Source organism: Oryx dammah, unplaced genomic scaffold (genome assembly GCF_014754425.2).
Source record: "Oryx dammah isolate SB20612 unplaced genomic scaffold, SCBI_Odam_1.1 HiC_scaffold_29, whole genome shotgun sequence".
NCBI classification, from domain to species: domain Eukaryota; kingdom Metazoa; phylum Chordata; class Mammalia; order Artiodactyla; family Bovidae; genus Oryx; species Oryx dammah.
Genome location: NW_024070213.1, coordinates 3,142,642 through 3,155,389, shown reverse-complemented (window position 1 = coordinate 3,155,389; position 12,748 = coordinate 3,142,642). Strand labels below are relative to the sequence as shown.

The following is a 12,748-nucleotide window of genomic DNA, read 5'->3' as shown; positions in this document are numbered from 1 at the left end:
TGGGTGGGGGTGATCTTGGGGAAGGCCCCCTCCTCGGTGGGGGTGGGCGGGGGTGGTGGATGCATGTGCTTCCCTGAGGCCGTTTCTCTTCTGTATCATGACCTGGTTGTCATGATGGCTTCCGTCCATCATCTCATTAGAGGTTGTAGATGGTAATTTTCAACTTCCGACATTTCTTTCTCCATTTGTTCACCTATGTATTACTGAAAACTTAACTCCTTGGTTGCCCGGAAACGTAGTTTGTATGGAAAGGCAGGAGGCGTGCTGAATTTTCCCCTTCACATGCAGCTTTCAAAGCAATGAGTTCATTCTCTGCTTAGAGCGTCTTGGGCTTTTGCAGGGGGTTTGGTGTCCTCATGAGATCAGACCTTATAAATATGGCTACGAGTCTTAATCGCCGTGGTCCCGTCTCCCTGATGCTCAGATGGCCCCACCATGGGCTGGGTTTGGTGTTTCCTCAGGATGAGGCTGAGGTCAGACTGTCCTCAGCACATCTGACCAGGAGGTCTGGGATGTCATTTTTGTCCCCCCACGCACGCTGCCGAGTTCATTCTAGAATTAGACGCAGTGTTGAGGGCGTCTGAACGCTTTCCACGTTTCCAGAGTCAGGGTATAGTCAGAAACGTCAGCTGTCTCTCCCGGGGGCCCTCGGTCCCTCTCTTGCCATGAAGATAACCAGTCGTCTTCTAACCGTACAGTTCATCCTTCTGTCGGATTGTTATAGAAGCAAATATGTCCGTATCTGTGCCCCTTAGATCGGCTTCCCAGGTGGCTCAGTGGTAAACAGTCTGCCTGCCAAGCAGCAGACGCAGGTTCGATCCCTGGGTCAGGAAGATCCCCTGCAGAAGGAAATGGCAGCCCACTCCAGTGTTCTTGCCTGCAGAATCCCATGGACAGGGGAACGTGACAGGCTGCAGTCCATGGGGTCACAAAGAGCTGGACACGACTTAGCAACTAAAGAACAGCAAGCTAGCCCTTTAGATCAGCATTAGCGTGTTTTCTCCACACTGAGGTTACCTCCTGGAGGTCCCTCCGAATGGTTCTCAGAGCTCTTCTGTGTCCTGCGTGGCTCGGCCCTGTGGCTGTGGTGTGGGTAGCCCACCCGCTCCCCGCTCCTTGTTACGTGGTTACAGGTGGTAACTGCACCCTTCCAGCCTGTTATGTGGTTACAGGTGGTTCTTAGCAGGAAGTCTGGAGTGTGTGGGCTGTGCGTCTTCCTCTACCCCGAGCATCTAACGTGAGGCCTTGATCGGAGCTCCGTGCTCGGAGGGAGGCGTTGCAGGGAAACCTGGTTAGAGTTGGAGTCTGCACAGAGCCTGTCCCTGCCTCCTGTCTCTCCGTCCTGGTACCCAGGGGAGCACAATGTGAAAGGAAGGATGTCGGCACCCTGTGGACCCACAGAGGTGTTTTGGTGGCCTCTGAGCCTGCATCTGTGTGCTGGGCGGGCCACCCCTCCCGGGTCTGCAGGGGGTGGTGGTGGCGGGGAGCTTTGCTCGGAGGTGGCCCCAGGCTTCTGGCTCCTGACTCAGCCCCGAGTGGGCAGGTGGCTATGGACGTTCCACCATCCAGAGCCTGGCCCCCTGCCATCTGTAAAGCGCCTGAGTGGTCTGTGTTAAAGTTCCATTCAATTATCTGTAGTTCTTTCTCTCCAAAAGCAGACTGTTACTCTTCTCGGAGAGGAGGAAATAGCCCAGGTTTACAGCGGCTTTCTTCGGTTATTAAATATTGAAGAGGACAAGTGTTCCTGGGAGGAGATGGCGGAGAGATGAAGGATGGGAGAGCGCGGCGCGCCCTGGCTCAGGCCCGGCGGCAGGAGGCTAAATTTGTTAAAGAAGTACATGAATAATGAAAAGCCACCATCCATTTTCATTTCGGCTGAAATGCATTTCAGTTGTACTGTTCCTTGGGCATGGACACATGCAGACTGCTGCGTGGTTTCTGAGCAGGGGCGTGCATTTATCGATCGCCTGCTGGGTACGGGCTCTGGGAAGGGAGGTGCTCCTCCATCGTCAGCTGCACAGGCAGGCGCCTCCCAGAGTGACCTGCACGGATTTTGGAGCTTGGAGGGAACTGCTTCTGGGACCTCAGGGTTGCCAGGCTAAGCCCCAGGGTCCCTGAGCCGGGTGTGGGTTCCATATTGCCAAGCTGTTCCTTCTTCCTGGGTGGACGTGAGGGCTGTGGGCTCCTACCTAGATGGGCTGCAGGGTGGTCCCAGGGGTGTGCGGCTCAGCCCTCAGGGCACCACTGTGGTCGTTCCTAGGGAGGGAGGCTCTGGCAGTGGGGGGCCCTTTGCCCCTGAGCCGTGATGCTCCCAGGAGCTCCCCTTCCTGCCCCGACAAGCAGTGGGTCCGTGTGGCTGGCTCTGACCCCGTGGGAGAGCTTCCAGAAGAAGGTGGCCGGGGAAGCGGGCAGGAGGGCGGTCATCAGCCTCCCGCGGCCTGCAGAGGCCCCCCTCTGGATGCCGAGGCTGGAAGGAAGGAAGTTTCTGGGCGCCAGTCTGGGTGACTCAGGCCGATGAAGCCCTCTCTCACCATTGAAAGCATCAGGGCTCGGGCCTGCCCAGTGTCTGCCGGTGGAGGCATCCGGCGGGGCAGCCGCCCACAGCTGCCCGCCGTCGGGGTCAGGTGTGGCGTTGGTCGGATGCCTCTGGACCCGCCCTGCCGATGTCTCTCTGGGGTTCTGTCTCTAAACGAACAACAAACCGAAAAGACCCAACGCTGCTCCTCCTGTTTGTTCCGCAACGTTGAGCTGAGAGGATAAACTGTCCACGCAGAGGCCGGGCCCAGCAGTTCTTGGTGGTGATGCATTTATCGAGTGGCTCTGCCCTTTCGGGAAGACAGCAGATGGGTGACCCAGACAGCCGGGAAGGGAGCAAACAGATCAGATAACCAGCAGATGAAGACGAGATGAAACTGCCTTAGCATGTCACAGGGACCTGGGAACAAACGAAACGGGCCCTGAAGTGCCTGTATCTGACCCACGGGGCCGGCTCTGAACTGAGAGCCCGTTTCTGGCTTACTCCCTGCAAATGTCCGGTCCTGCCTCCCCGCTGGACAGAGGCAAACTGGCCCTGTGCCCGGCTGGGCACCTCCCCCGCCCAGGCCCCGAGGGCTCGCTCGGCTGGCAGGAGGAGTAGGGTAGGGGCTGGGCGCACACGTTCCCTGGGTCGATGCTGCCACGCTCAGAGCCCTGGAGCCTGGACCAGGGCCGCCAGGTCAGCCTGCCACCTCTTGCAGAAAGGTGGTCCCTGGTTCCTGAAAATTGGCTGTTGAGGGTGGAGGCGCTGCCTGGGATCCTGTTCCAGCTTATTTTACACAAGAAACATGTTCACTCTCTGCTCCTTCACCCCAAGACCCCGGTTGGTTTCCTAAAATGTGTCTGAAAGGCAGTGGTGTGCAGCCTGACTTGTGGGCGTGCCAGAGCGTAGAGCTACTCCGCCTGCTGGCTGTCGGCGTGAAGCCGACGCTTCGTGGATGGTGCCTCTGCGTCCAGCAGCCAGTGAACGCTGGGAAAGATGCAGACGGAAATTCCCCGGGAAAGCAGGGCCTTGCCTGTGATGAGCTGGCTTCTCCGAGGGGAGAGGGTGCAGGAAGCCACGGGGGGTTGCCACAAGCGCGCTCCCGGCTCACGACCCCATACCTGGCGCTTTGGGAAGGCGTGGCTCTGCCACCGTCGGGTTGGGGGAGCGGGTGGGACGACCTGGGGGAGCGAGCGGGCCAGGCTGGGGGAGCAGGAGGCCGTGCTGGGAGGCTAGAGGCTGCGAGAACTCCAGGAGTGCTGAGGAGGGATGTGAAGGGCAGAGCCTGGGACCCCCGGGTGGGCTTCCAGGCGGGCAGCCTGCCACCTGAGCACAGCCCAGAAACTGCGCAGCGGGCGGGCCCTGCGTTTGCTCACCTGGCCGGTGGGAAGCAGATTTATTTAAGGATTATCACTGGATTTTTTACTTTTGGCGGTGGCTGGGCCTGTTGAATTGTGTGCCAAGAGGACTCTCGCTTGAGAGTTCTACTTTTACGGGTTTAAAAATAGCCTCTGAGCCGTGTTCCTTTCTTGCTGTGTCTTCCCCGGGGGCGGGGAGTGGGCTGGGCGTGGGCGGGCGTGAACGCAGGTGCCCCCCGCCCGCCGTCTCCCCCAGGACGGGCTGTGGGGGTGCTGTCCCTGCGTACCCTGGGGAGAGGGGAGGCTGGACCACGTGGGCGGGCTGCCCGGGTCCTGGTGGGCGGGCGCAGCAGGAAGCGCCCAGCCGCGGGAGCTGTGGTCCTGTGTTCCGGGAGCCACGTCTGGGGCTCGCTCTGCCTCGGCCCTTTGAAAGCGCTGGTTTGTCGGGTGCCCTGGTGGGCGCCCCGAAGGCTCCTGTTGGAGCAGAGTCTGGCTTGTGTGTCCCCCGGGCTGCACCAAGGAGGCATTTTGGCTGCAGAAACCGCATTTCGGAAGTCAAGACGGCAACCTGTGCGTCTGAGGGTCCCTCTGGGCTCACACTGCCCCCCCCACCTCCTCCCTGTTACATTCTCTCTGTTCTTGTGGGAGGTGGGCAGGGCATGTGCCCCTGGGAGCCGGGCCTGGTTCCCCTTCAGAGCCTTGCACCTGGAAGCCAGCTTTGCTCACCTGTCCTGCTGGGTGGGGGCATAGTGAGGAAATTACAGGGCCAACCTCTCCCCTGGGCGTGCCCTGCGATCTTAGAAGGTTCGGGGCTTCTGAGTCATGTCCCGGGAGGGATCCTGGCTCCCCTGGCCTCCAGCAGACGTCCTTCCTGTCCCCCGGCCGGCCCTGGCCACCTGCCAGGTCAGCAGACGGCACCAGGCCTTGGAGAGGAGAGCAGCGTCAGGCTGGGAGCCGTGTCCCGTGACCCAGGCAAGCCCCGTGACGGCTGGTGCAGCGGCCTTCCCACCTGCCTGCCCGTGGCTCCTACTCCAAGGGAACCCCCTACACCTGTGACTGAGTCGCCGGCAGGTGTGAAGGTCCCTGTCCTGGCCCACCTGCGTGGCTGCAGAGGTGCTGAGAGGCTCACGAGAGCCGCCCACGGGCGGGCCTCCAATGGGACACACTTGTGCAAGCCCCAGGCTCGTGGCCGGCTGACTCTGGGACGCCTTCTGCGTGGGTGCTTCTCACTGTGACAGTTCGGCCAAGTCTGTGGAAGCACCATCAGTGGGGTGTTCGGCAAATCCTGTTTCTGGGTGACGGGGACACATACCTAGAGGTGGGAGGAGGGGGCTGGCAGGGGCCCCTGCACCCCCAGAGGCCATGACCTGCCGGAGGAGGGCTCCTCTTTGCTTTTTGGCCTCTGCTCGCCTCTCCAAGGCCTGGTGCCGTCTGCTGACCTGGCAAGTGGCCAGGGCCAGCCGAGGGACGGGAAGGACGTCCACTGGAGGCCAGGGGAATCAGGATCCCGCGTAGAACTTGACTCAGAAGCCCCGAACCTTCTAAAATCGCCAGATTCCTGGGAGGGGAAAGACCCTCTCTGGGCTGGATGGAAAGAGAGGGATCACCCTGTCCTCCCAGGCCCTGCTCGGCCTCCTTGGCACACGAGAGCTGTGTCTGTGTGGCGTCTGGTGGGCAGAGTCCCGGTGCCCAGGTCCTCATTGCCTGTGACAATGTCACCTTCTGTGACGGAAGGCATGTTGCAGGCGTGATTGAGTGAAGGGTCTGTGATGGGGATACGGGCCTGGAGTATCCAGGTGGACTCAGGCGTCACAAGCATCCTCAGGAGAGGGGGGCGGGGCGTCAGAGAAAGGAGTAGATGTGATGATGGAGTCAGAGGTCGGGTGGTGTCCCCGATGGCGGGGGTCACCAGCCAAGGAATGTGGCTGCCTCTGGAAGCCGGAAGAGGCTGGGACCTGGGTTCTCCCCCGGAGCCTCCAGAGAGGCCAGCCCTGCCCCTGCCTCACCTCGGGCCCCTTGTGCGCCGTTTCAGACTCTGACCACCGAGCTGTAAGGACACACCCTGCCATGACGTCGGCGGTGACTCCTTTCAGTAGCAGTAGGAAGTCAGCGTGGGGCTCTTTGAGGGGCTCCTCCCGCTAGCCCTGTGAATGGTGTCAAACCTCCACATACAGGAGACCCTCTTGGCCCCCTGATCGAGGGAGCTGGAACATGTGGGGAGCCCATTGCTGCAGCCAGGGGTGTCCGGGGCCTTGGGCAGAAGGCCAGGCCACCTCGGAGCAAGCCACGAGCTGGGCCTGGGGTTGGAGGGTGTCCTGGGGGCCCACGGAGAGACCCGGGGCAGAGGCCAGCAGCCCCCGAGGACGCGGGCCTGTTGGGAGGCCAGGAGAGGGGAGACCGCCTCCTGAGTGATCAGCCCAGCACTTCCTGCCTGGTGAGGCTGCCTGGTGAGGAGCGCGCCCGTTTCTTCTCAGTCTGAGAGCAGGAGGAGGGAGTTTCTGGGGATTTGCGTCGCCTTTGTGCTGTGCAAGGAGCCAGCTGGGTTCTGCACTGCAGTTGATCTAAGTATGTTGCCGGAGGCAGCAGGCCCGCAGTGCCCACCGTCGTGGGGTCTGATCATTGTCCCAGGCTTAGAAGTCACGCAGCCTTGCGGGAGGCCTGTGCTCAGAGGAAGGACCTGAGGGAGAGGAACGATCAGGATGTCGATGGGGTTTATTCATTTGTCTTCGTGCCCCCAGGAGAGGAGGCTCCCAGAACAGGCGGGAAGGCTTCTCCGGCTTTGCTGTCAACGGGGATGAGTAGGTTAGCCAGGCTGTGTCCAAAGGTCCCTGTCCGCGGGGCCACTGTCTCTGCACTGGCTTGGGGGGGCGGTGGCTCTGAGAAGAAAGGTGCGCAGGGCTCCTGGGAGGAGGGAGGAGCCGTCGGTTCCGGCTCTGCAGGGCCCCCCCCTGGGGAATGGGTGGCAGCTTGAGGGGCGGTGCTACGGGAAGGCAGAGAGGGCCGAGGGGGCTCTGTCAGGAGCCCAGGGTGAGAGGTCATGGCCCGAGCGCCCCCGGCCTCCAGGACTGGGGACGTGAGCAGGTCTGCACACTTGCAGCCACACGCAGAGCACCCCCGGGACTCAGAACGGGAGCTGAGTGACCACACGTGCCCACGTTGGCCCGGGTGCCCTGGCTGACGGTCCCGCGTGCTGGGCCCTAGCTGCTCTTGGCTTCTCGCAGCTGAGGGGCAGGGGATGGGAGTCAGGTGCGTTGGGGAAAGCATGGTTTCCTGCTGAAGGCACCGTGGGCAGAGGAGGTATCTGGAGCTTGACAGCCGAGGTCCGTGGAGGCGACTGGGTGCGTCTGGGAACTGGGGGCCAGGAGCAGCTGGGAAAGCACCAGCAGCCCACCCGTGGCCTCCAGGAGCGAGGCTGCAATGGTGTGGAGCTCCCTGGCCTGCTCCTGAAAGGTGGCTGGCAGCTGTGGGAGCCCCCACCCCGAGCCAAGCCTGAGGCTGCTCCCCCTGGGGATGCACTCTCGTCCCTGCAAGGGGTTGGCGGTCAGGAGCTGGGGAGGCGGGCAGGTCTCTGAGGGGTTCCCAGGAAGCTTCACCCGCCCCTCTTCCGGTGAGCCTACACCGAGTACCTGTGGGAGCCAGGCCCCTGCACCGTGGCCGGGGCAGGGGGTGCCTCAGAGGTGGGTCCCGTGGGAGGCTGAGCAGAGCTCTAGGCACTCAGGAGGGCAGGCTGTCTCCACGTGGCGCCAGGGCCGCGGCTATCCCACCACCAGTGGGGCCAGTCCTCCCGGAAGAGTCCTGTATGCATCGGCAGGAGGCCTACCGGGAGTTGTTTCTGGGGGCCCTAGGGTTCAAGCTGGATCTAGAAAAGGCAGAGGAACCAGAGATCAAATTGCCAACATCCGCTGGATCATGGAAAAGCAAGAGAGTTCCAGGAAAACATCTGCTGCTGCTTCACTGACTACATTGAAGCCTTGGACTGTGTGGATCACAACAAACCATGGAAAATTCTTAGAGATGGGAGTACCAGACCACCTGACCCGCCTCTTGAGATCAAAAAGCAACAGTTAGAACTGGACATGGAACAACGGACTGGTTCCAAATCGGGAAAGGAGTACATCAAGACTGTCTATTGTCACCCTGCTTGTTTAACTCTATGTAGAGTACATCATGAGAAACGCTGGGCTGGAGGAAGCACAAGCTGGAATCAAGCCTGCTGGGAGAAATATCAATAACCTTAGATGTGCAGATGACACCACCCTTACGGCAGAAAGCGAAGAGGAAGTAAAGAGCCTCTTGATGAAAGTGAAAGAGGAAAGTGGAAAAGGTGGCTTAAAATTTAACTTTCAGAAAACTAAGATCATGGTATCTGGTCCCATCACTTCATGAGAAATAGATGGGGAAACAATGGAAACAGTGGCAGACTTTATTTTTATTCCAAAATCACTGCAGATGGTGACTGCAGCCATGAAATTAAAAGACGCTTCCTCCTTGGGAGAAGAGCTGACCAACCTAGACACTATATTCAAAAGCAGAGACATGACTCTGCTGACAAAGCTCCGTCTAGTCAAGGCTGTGGTTTTTCCAGTGGTCACGTGTGGACATGAGACTTGGACCATAAAGAAAGCTGAGCGCCAAAGAACTGATGCTTTTGAACCGTGGTGCTGGAGAAGACTCTTGAGAGTCCCTTGGACTGCAAGGAGATCCAACCAGTCCATCCTAAAGGAAATCAGTCCTGGGTGCTCATTGGAAGGACTGATGCTAAAGCTGAAACTTCAATACTTTGGCCACCCGATGAGTCGAGGTGACTCATTGGAAAAGACCCTGATGCTGGGAAACATTGAGGGCAGGAGGAGAAGGGGATGACAGAGGATGAGATGGCTGGATGGCATCACTGACTCAATGGACATGAGTTTGAGTAAACTCTGGGAGTTGGTGAAGGACAGCGAGGCCTGGCGTGCTGCAGTCCATGGGGTTGCAACGAGTCGGACACGACTGAGTGACTAGACTGGACTGGAGCCAGTTCATGCGTGCCCGGGGCACCAGCGGATGCCTGCTGCGGGCAGGGTGTGGGTGCTGCGTGGCGGCAGCGTCCCCACTGTGACAGAGCCTCCGGGTGTGCGACATGTGCGCAGCGTGTTTGCTGATGGAGGTGCGTGTGAGGCAGCGGCCTCTTGGCACAACCAGGCTTGGTGTGGGGCAGAGTGGGGGTCCCCGTGGAGGCTGGGGCTCCTGAGCAGATCATGTGTCAGGGCTTTGGACCCCCAGTCACCTGGGTCCCCGCGCCACCTGCCAGCGGGTGCCCTGTGGGCACGTCCATCACGGGTGGGAATCTGAGCACCCTCAAGTCCTCATGGCCGGGGTCCCCGGTGTCCCCAGTAGGAGGCGGGGGTGGCTGAGGCCTGGGGGATGGGGGTGGGGCCCCCAGGCCTGGTGTGCAGGATGCAGGCGGCCCCCTGGGTGGCGGCCGGCTGCTCTCTTGGCGCTGTTCGTGAGTTCCCACCATGGCCGCCCGCACCGCTGGTGTCCTCTCTGCCCGGTTCTCGCCAGCCTGGTGTGCACATCCACGAGGCCACGGTCCTTGGGAAGCTTGGGGTGTGGTGCGAGGGCCACCCTGCTTCCCACCGGGCCTGAATGGACCTCTGGGGAAACCAAGGGCAGCGCGAGCAGGCGGGCCAGCTCCCTGGGCGGTGGGTGTGGAGTCCTCCCGGCCCCTCGTCTGGAGGGTCTTCTCCCAGGGGTCTTCTCCGCAGGGCACTGAAGACGGCTGAGCCCCGTATGCCCAGAGCAGGGCGGTCCCAGTGGGAGAGGCAGGGAGGCCCCCTGGACTCTGTAAATATTTACCCAGCAAATGGGTCCCAGCCCTCAGCAAAGCTGAACGTTTTTCCCTGGCTGGTGGCAAAATCTAGCGAGTCATGAGCTCCCGCCGTGGGAGGTGGGCTGGCACCTCGCCTTCCTGCCCACTGTGGGTGCCCCCGAAGGGGCAGGTTCTCCCTGTGGCATGGGCTAGACCGGGGCGGGGGCCGCCATGCAGACCCAGCTGTGTTACCAGTCCGTCCAGGTGGGGGGCCCAGGGCTGTCGTGCCAGCCGTGCCCCGAATTTCAGGGTCTTGTGTCCCCGGGTCTGATGAGGCGGCCAGGACAGGAGAGGAGCCCTGTCCTGTCCAGAGAAGGTTCCGGGTCTCACTGGACCGGGACCGAGGGCAGCAGAGGCCTCCTGCTGCGCAGGCGCTGCCGAGATCTCGGGGCTGTCTGGCCGTCCCTGGGCCCCAGTCCTCCCCGCTGACTCTGGGGAGCTAGCGGTCACACTCCGAGGTCTCCGGAATGCCTTTTGGAGCGCGTCCACACGTGGCTTTTCCTATGGAGTTTCCATGGTTGGGGTGGCCAGTGACCCACTATCCAGACCACAGCCGCCGCTCGCTGCACGCAGGGCTGACTTCAGGGCAGAGGCGGCGCTGAGATGACCCTCAGCTGGGCCCTGGAGCCCAGTGCTGCCCGTTTACCAGCTTCAGTGCCCCCAGCATTCCAGTGGCCCTGGCCCCGGGCTGACACGTTGGCTCGGCCGTCTCCCCGCCTCCCAGCCCAGGGCATGTTGTCCTTCCATCACAGTTGGCGGAGTTCTTGTTACTCTGTCCGGGGAGCTGCTCCCCGTGTTTTCTTGGCAGCTGTTGAAAGGGGCCCCATGGACACGGCTGGTGGGGTTTGGGGGCCGGGCGCCCGGGTTCCCCTGCTGCCTGGTCAGCGGCCGGAGCTCACAGGGCCTGGAGGAGGCAGCACCTGCAGGGTCAGGAGGCTGACCAGGTACACCCTCCAGGGCGCTTGGGAGTCAGGGCCTCACTTGTGTGGGCCCACACCCCGGGAAGGCTGCACCCAGCGGCGGGCCTTCAGCACACTGTCCTGGCCGAGAGCCCCAGTTCATTCCTTGTCCTGGACCGAGTGTTTGCACCTTTAGCATTTGTATGTGGAAGCCCTCAGCCCCAGGTGGAGGGGGGAGGTGGGCCCTTGGGAGGTGGCTCGGGTTAGCTGAGATCACGAGGGTGGGGCCCCAGGACGGAGTTAGTCCCCTGTTAGCAGAGGGAGAGGCACCAGAGCTCACTGAGTGCCCTGTCAAGAGGGCAGCTGTCTGCAGGCCAGAAGGGAAGTCCTCCCCAGGAGTCAAGTCTGCTAGCCCCAGGCCCTGACGTTCAGCCTCCAGGGCTGCGAGGAGCAAGTGTCCGCTGTCTGGGCCACCCATCCTGTGGTTTTTCGTTATAGCTTCCTGAGCCCGCCAGGACACACCCGTCTGCACCCTTCAGTCTCCAGAAAGGGAGGCCGCGTCTGCTAGAACTCTAGCCCATGTTCCGCCCCCCACCGGGGACATGGCGGGGTGGAGGGCCAGGGAGCGGCAGGGACCGCTGCGGGGCCCGCCGTCTCTGGATCTGGGTGTCGTCGCGGGGTGTCCAGTTTGGGCAGGTGCCGAGCGACGTCCACCGAGGAGCGTGTGCACCCACGTGCGTGTGCTGTCCGCTCCCTGTCGCCCCCATAACGGGTTTTGACACACGGGGGCTTCAGACAGCATATTGATTCTCTAGGGGGTCCCTGCATCCTGGCGGGGCTCCTGCAGGGGTTTGGGGGTCCCTGTGTCCTGGACAGCGCTCCTGCGGGGGTCTGGGGGTCCCTGCATCCCGGCGGGGCTCCTGCGGGGTCTGGGGGTCCCTGTGTCCCAACAGCGCTCCTGCGGGGGCCCGGGGGTCCCTGTGTCCCAACAGCGCTCCTGCGGGGGTCTGGGGGTCCTTGTGTCTTTGTGTCCTCAGCTGCTCGCGCTGCCCCTGCTCCCGGGCCGTGGGCCCCCCTCCTTCCTCTGACCCCTGACCCCCTGCCTTCTCCCGAGCTCACTCTGTCGCGACGATGTTGGTCCCACCCCGTAATGGGGATGAGCTAACTCACCCCGAGGCCCCACCGCCTCGGCCTCCCCCGGGCTGCTCCCCGGGACCCCTGACCCTCTGTGCGTCTGTCCACGCCCTAACTCAGGCGCACCTTGGTGCGGGTTTTCTCGAGCACCGGCTCGTTCTCTTGCCGTCTCTCTCATCTGCCTGCTCTCCGTCCTCAGGTGGTCAGCAGCCAGCGGCGGGCTCTCTGCCCCTTGCAGGGGCTTTGCTCTGTGGCCAAGGCCTCCCAGAACGGCTCGCGCTGCGTGTGTGTCTGTGGGTGACCAGGCGCCACCAGCATTCCTTCCTTAGGGGGTCCTGTCCCTGGAGGGGGTTCGGTGAAGGGCCTTTCTGTGCATCTGTCTTGAATTGGTTTATTTCTTTAAGTAAAGAGGCCCTCAGCTTGTGTTGACTGGGCCGTGTAAGAGGAGCCCCGGTTGGTACACTTGTGCAGCTATGGGGTGCCCCTGGGGTGGAGCAGGGCAGCAGCCGCTGTCCAAGTCTGAGCGCTCCCTTGGCACCTCTGTGTGGGGGCGGGACAGGCCACGTGACGCTCACCTGGCTGTTCTCCCTCACAGAAGAGGAGCTCCGGAAGCTGCGAGAGGAGACAAACGCGGAGATGCTGCGGCAGGAGCTGGACCGTGAGCGGCAGCGGAGGATGGAGCTAGAGCAGAAAGTTCAGGAAGTGCTGAAAGCCAGGTAAGGAGACGGTGGGGGCCGTGAGGACCACCTCCAGGAAGGAGGCGGGGAGGGCAGGTGAGGACCACCTCCAGGAAGGAGGCGGTGGGGGCCGTGAGGACCACCTCCAGGAAGGAGGCGGGGAGGGCAGGTGAGGACCACCTCCAGGAAGGAGGCGGTGGGGGCCGTGAGGACCACCTCCAGGAAGGAGGCGGGGCGGGCAGGTGAGGACCACCTCCAGGAAGGAGGCGGTGGGGGCCGTGAGGACCACCTCCAGGAAGGAGGCGGGG

General features: G+C 62.0%; 1 protein-coding gene across 5 annotated transcripts in view; it reads left to right on the top strand.

The window, feature by feature from the left end:
* The window catches only part of GRAMD4 (GRAM domain containing 4), a 63,561-nt gene that overhangs the window by 35,556 nt on the left and 15,257 nt on the right, over nucleotides 1–12,748 (top strand). For all 5 annotated transcript variants that reach the window (XM_040234529.1, XM_040234530.1, XM_040234532.1 and 2 more), the window contains one exon: nucleotides 12,359–12,479. In XM_040234529.1, the coding sequence (XP_040090463.1) occupies nucleotides 12,359–12,479 (121 nt within the window). The remainder of the gene's footprint in view (nucleotides 1–12,358; nucleotides 12,480–12,748) is intronic.